The sequence below is a fragment of the Theobroma umbraticum genome, unplaced genomic scaffold (genome assembly GCF_002168275.2).
Source record: "Theobroma umbraticum cultivar Fairchild unplaced genomic scaffold, ASM216827v3 scaffold_12.1, whole genome shotgun sequence".
Classification (NCBI taxonomy): Eukaryota; Viridiplantae; Streptophyta; class Magnoliopsida; order Malvales; family Malvaceae; genus Theobroma; species Theobroma umbraticum.
Window position 1 is genome coordinate 2,860,498 of NW_018397269.1, and position 6,000 is coordinate 2,866,497.

Consider the following 6,000-nt stretch of genomic DNA (forward strand, 5'->3'; position numbering starts at 1 on the left):
CAACTACGATTTTTATAGAGGTTCGACCTCACAATGCCTACGTCATCTTCTTTGAAATCACAAGGAGTTTGAATCCACTATCAATTACCTTTTTCAACTAGGTTTAGGCATAACTTTCACAACCAATTGGCTTTTAAGGATTAAGTACAACCTATCACAAATTCATTGTCTTTTCAAGGTTTAGGCATAACCTCTTTGCCTTTTTATTGGAGGTATAACTAAACTACTTTTTCACATACTCAATTATAACCTTTTTACCTTTTCAAGGAGGTATAACCTTTTACTAGTGGATTGCAAGATTTGTTGCCTTTAGATAGGCTAATCAACAAAGTATAAGTACATGAAATGGAAATGAATCAAAGAATGTAAGCTTAAGAATGAATGTTTTGTTTTTGAGAGTGTTGTAGAGTGAAAAAGATGTAGACTTGAGAATAAAAGCTTTTTTTCCTCTGGAATGAAGATTTTCTCTCTTTTTTTTCTTGGTGTTCTTTTGTCTTTTTAAATGAAGTTCTTAAAGGATATTTATAGTCACCCTTGAATTCTGCCCATTAGAGAGAAAGAAATATTCAAATTTCAAAAGTTGAGCGAATTTGAATCGTGTCAACCATCCTTTAGGGGTTGATTACTGATCTTTTGAGAAGTTGATTTTTTGTAGCCTGCGACATTTTATTTTTAAAAAATCAATCTTTCTACTCTTTAGATGTCGATTCCTCTTGTCTTGATTTTGAGCTCGATGCTTTTTGTTTGCTAGGAAACGATCATTGAGCTCTTGAGTAATCGATTTTTTTCTTTTCCCTTCAAGTCTGAAGTACTCTGTTTCACATGAATTGATTTGTACTCTCTCCAAATATCGATTTTTCTTCTTTAGAAGGCAAGTTGAAATTTCAAATTTTGATTTTCTTGCTCAAATCTTCTCCTTTTCTCTTCCTTTGCTTTTTCAACAAGTTTCCCAATTTTCTTCATTGTTGCTCAAGGAATAAATCATTGGTGACTTGAGAAGTCAATTATCTTTGTCCAATGGCTCTTCATTTTGCTTCTACCTTCTCAAGAATCAATTTGAGTCTTTTTTAGAGGTTGATTCTCGCAATCTAATAACTTTCTATTTCTTCATAATGGATAGTTCCTCTACTAGCAAGTTGATTCCTTCTTATTACAAAAAAGATATATTGCCTTTTATTTTGCAGGAATTGATGCTTCACTTTCATAAGTCAATTCTTACTTGCTGGAACTTTGGTTTTAAAGCATTCATATAAATCTATCTTTTTATAAACAGCTTTAAAACACCAAGGGAAAAATTCTTCCATTTCAAAATTATTTACATTTAGCTCCAATGCATATTTAGAACATTGAATTTTGTCATTTCCAAACTTGGATAAATTTCAAAGCTAACAAAGTGTTTAATGCAATATATATATATATATATATTATATTTTAATTTTGAAAATTACAAAATTTTGAAAAAATTTAGTATATTGATGTAGGACCGAATCTATCTAACTACATTCTAGTATATTGATGTATGTGTTTGATAAGTTGATCATGCATATTTATTGTTTTATTGAATGAGCATGAGAGTCAAATTTAGTTGTATAATAATCATAAATAATTTTTAAAAATTTAGAATTTTCATTAAAAAAAGTTTATCATTTGTGGATTTTACTTATTTTGAAAAAAATCATTTATTATAGGTTAAGGAACTTTGGTTACAAATTTGAATTTTTTACGAGTTTTGAATTAGATCAATCAATCACTTCAGGCTCGAATTGTTTCAAGTTTGGTGTGCTTTTGAATCACATTGTCTGATCAAGTTTAATTATATCTGATTTAGATTTTTTTTCTTAGTTGATTGTTTCTAGATTTGATTCTTTGACTTTTTTTCTTTTACTAGTTCAAAGCAGATAGAGTTCAATTTTAGATTTTGATTCGTGCAAGTTTTCAAGTTCAATCATATTTTACCACCTTTAATAAAAATAATGATAACATATGTAAATAATATAAACTTTAAAAACAAACATTTTATATGTTTTATTTGGCCTATTTGAACTCCTTTATCATTTCCTTTATATTATCATCCCTTAATAACCTCGTTGATCAAATGTCAGACCACATGACTTAATCAAAGATTGGGAACACATGGTATATATGATTCAAATTAAGTGGTTTAGTTGGATGCTTAATAAGTAGTAAAGATTACGTGTGTGTGTGTGTATATATATATATATATATATCATCAATGGTATAAGCCTCCTGAGAAGGGTATATCAGTTTCATGCAACCAAGTATCTCCCATGGTGAAATTGTAGACTGTTAAACCCATAGCTTGCGTAGCATTCAATAAACTATAACCAGGCCATTTCACTCTCGTGCTTGTATTAGCACCTGGTCCATAATTTCCAAACTCCCCATAATATAGAGTGTCAAGTCCAAACGTTTCATTCCATTCCAACCATCCAGGGGGACTAATCAGTTCATCAATGTACGACTGCATGAACACTGTCCTGGAATACTGCTTCCAGGGTCGACCCAAAAAGTTCAAGTTGGAGCTCAAATTGCTTGCCAGGTCCGGTGCAGCTTCAATCGTGCAATTCTGAATCGAAATGCCTGTGTTTTGATTCGGATCAGTCCTACCTTGGGCTGTGATGGTGTTCTTCTGTTCAGGCAATGGCTTCCGAGCATAGATGTTGCAGCTTTGGAATACAGCAGCAGCATTCCCGAAAATGAAATCAACTGTTCCATAGATATCACATTCCATGTAAAACTGTCTCAGGGAATGTACGTAAAGTGTATCCTGATGCCCAAGCTGCACCGGTAGAATGTGGAGTAGTCAGCACTGTTCCTCACTGCCACGGCTTGGTGTTTCTCTGGACCCGCTGTGTTCTGGAATGTAACATCTACGGCTACGAATATCTCTCCATTGACAACTACAAAGTTCACAAATTATAAAGAGTCAAATCAGAGCTAAGATTACACCAAAGAAACCCATAACTTGGAAAAGTAAGAGAAAAATCTGATGTTCATACCAAAGGTTGAAGAATTGTAAGTTGTCCAGCCATCGATCCTATTATGGTTGCCGGTGATTATGGTCGTATTGATTCCATCTCCAATCAGCATAATGTGCTTCTTCTCTTTGGGGACGATGATAAACTCTTGGTAATATCCATGTCTAGCATAGATTATGAAATACGCTTCTTAGGGATTCGAATTGTTGGGTGCAGAAGCAATGGCTTCCCCAATGGTTGTGAAGTTGTCGCCATCGTATGGACCAACTATGACTGTATCTCTAACGAGAACTCCTTTGCCCTGTGCTTCAATAAGCATCCATTGTCCCCTAGAAGGATCTGTTGATTTGTTGCCATGTGAAGTTTTCCGTAGAGCCAGCGCCAAATTATGGGTTAGGTCAATTAGTATAATTTATCACTTGTATAAATATACACACACATTAGAGCACAGTAGTACAGTGAAACAAAACCCTTTGGTTGTGTTGGGGAAATTGTCTCAATAACATGTGGTGTTAAGGGATTGAGACGTGCCTGAGATATAATTATAAATTGTGATTTATATGATTAGTAATATGTTTGAAGAAATAATAGATAATAAAATAAGTAATATGAGAACCAAACTTGAAGTTAAGACTAAGGATGTCAATCAATAGATACCTATTATTTTTAAAATATCTTAATATGAACTCTATTATTTTATAAGATACCCAAACTTATAAGTACACTATTAAAATTTTAAATTATTAACCTAACCTTTATCTTTAACATCTTGGACATTCCCCATTAAATACTCATATCAATTGAATATCTTATTAAAATAATTTTATATTAATTTTTTATGTATATTATTAGTAAAAATTAAATTAATAAATTAAAGTTTTAAATCATATTAAAACCATCAATAAATTTTTAGAAAGTATTATATTCATTTTAAGAAACTTATAAACAAAAAATAATATATATAAAATTAAAATTTAAAATTATTATTTATAATCGGGTTCAGATAATAGCTACACTAAAACTAGTACACAAACCCATAACAGGTAGTAGTTTTATTATCCAAACTCATTTATAAAATATATTAATCTTATTTAATTAGATTGTGTAATGTAAGATGTCTGATTATAAAGTATTCATTGACATTCTTATATAATATATAATTAAAAAATATAAATAAAAAAACTCATAATTCCATGATATATATGCTATTTTTTTATTGGATATATGAGAGTATTATTGTTTACTTATTTTGACTTTTTGTATTTAATCTAACAATAAAATAAAATAATTTTAGTTTGATACATAAATAACGCGGTTTGCCCATTAGCTCACAGTCAGCACTAATTTAATGGAAGCTAAGCTCAAGTGCAAAATGCAAACCCACGTGACTTCTCTCTCTTTTCATGTTCGTGTGTTTGGTCACGTGCCAAATGAGATGCGGCCGGAAATTTAGGTTTTTACTTCGTTACTTTTGCCCAAAATTAAAAAATAAAATAAAATAGAAAAGAAAAGAAAAAACAAAAAAATTTGTTTAGATTTATACGAGAGAACGAAATCTACACGTTAATGGGGTATAAGCTATACTTAGAAACTATACAAACAATTAAAACCCACTAAACTATTGCTCCTCCTATATATGCTCTATGCTATATATACATAATAAAAGCAAAATTGAAATCTATTAGAGTTTGACCTAACTTTATGGCCCCATAAAATATTCATAGTAGTAACTCTTATAGCACCATTCAAATGCATGGGTATATTTCTTTCTCTCTAATAAACAAAAAGGGGTGAAATATAATGAAGATAAACAATGATAAGAATGTACTTCAACACTAGAATTTAGGAATTCTAATGTATAAACTAAAACACAAGATTTATAAAACGACATGTTATGTCAATACTTCGTTGTTAATATATTGTGAATCAATTTATCGATTTTTGGTCAACATTTTATCGATATTTATTGACGGAATATATTCTGTTGATAAGATTTATTATTTTTGCATAATTTTTATATAATTTAAACTAAGAGTCCTTTCTTGTATAATATATATAAAAAGAAAATTGAAGCACTAAACAATTTACACTAAATTTGTTACCTCAATGGGTGATTCGAGTGGTTGGTGAACCCCATTCTTCAAAGGACCCTGGTTTATAGACCCCTTACTTCTATTACGTCGCTCAAGGTTCCGGTCCAATGCGCGAGTCACCAACCCAAGCGAGACACTGTACAACCGAGTCACGTTGGCCAGTGGTTCTGCCAAAACACTAGCGAAACTACTCTTAGCATCCGCAAGCCCATCAAAGCAAGTCTGTTGGTTAGTCACCACCACACTGAGCAGACTCGTGACTCGGTCCACCAATGCCTCAGTCATGGAGTCAGCCGACTTCAACTAGGCGGAGATCTTCTCCAAGGAAAAAACGTTGAGGTCGGCCAGTTGGGCACAGTCTTGCATTGCACCGGCGTCCAAGTGGGTCGACGAGGTGTATTTTTTGTGGGTAAGGTAACGGTTGATAGCCTTGGAAAGCTTCTTGGCTTGTTTAAGGCACTTTTTGACAGAAAACTTGCCATAGTTGTAGGAGTTGAAGGGCGAGGATTTGAAGGCAGAGAGAATCGAACGGCAGAGCTTTGGGTAGGGAGTGGATTTGCATGCAATGGAAGGAGGTTGGGGTTGGGATTGGGGTGAGGTTAGCAAAGGTGAGGAAAGAATGAGAAGAAAGGCCAAGAGAGAAGAAGAAGAAGAAACTAAGGAATGGAAGACTTGCATATTGATTTATGGGTATGTAGATTCTGCCTACGTAGGTGTTCTTCTATACATACATGCATGCCTTGGTGACAGAGAGACACCATGTGGCTAGATCATCTTAAATTAATTTAATTTAATTTTTATTTATTTATAATTTATCTTCTTGTGTTGATAAGAATTAAGATGGAAACTATAACGTTTTGGTATGTTTCTCTTGTCCTGCTGTTTCTTATCTCTTACCAAAAGGAGAA

General features: G+C 32.6%; 1 protein-coding gene across 1 annotated transcript; it reads right to left on the reverse strand.

Moving 5' to 3' along the window:
* Positions 1-2,230: 2,230 nt before the first annotated feature.
* Positions 2,231-5,770, reverse strand: LOC110426047 (putative pectinesterase/pectinesterase inhibitor 47). Its single transcript, XM_021441126.1, is given in 4 exon segments — positions 2,231-2,799; positions 2,802-2,921; positions 3,021-3,376; positions 5,103-5,770. Coding segments are annotated over 4 exon segments (1,713 nt in total).
* Between the last annotated feature and the right edge of the window lie 230 nt (positions 5,771-6,000).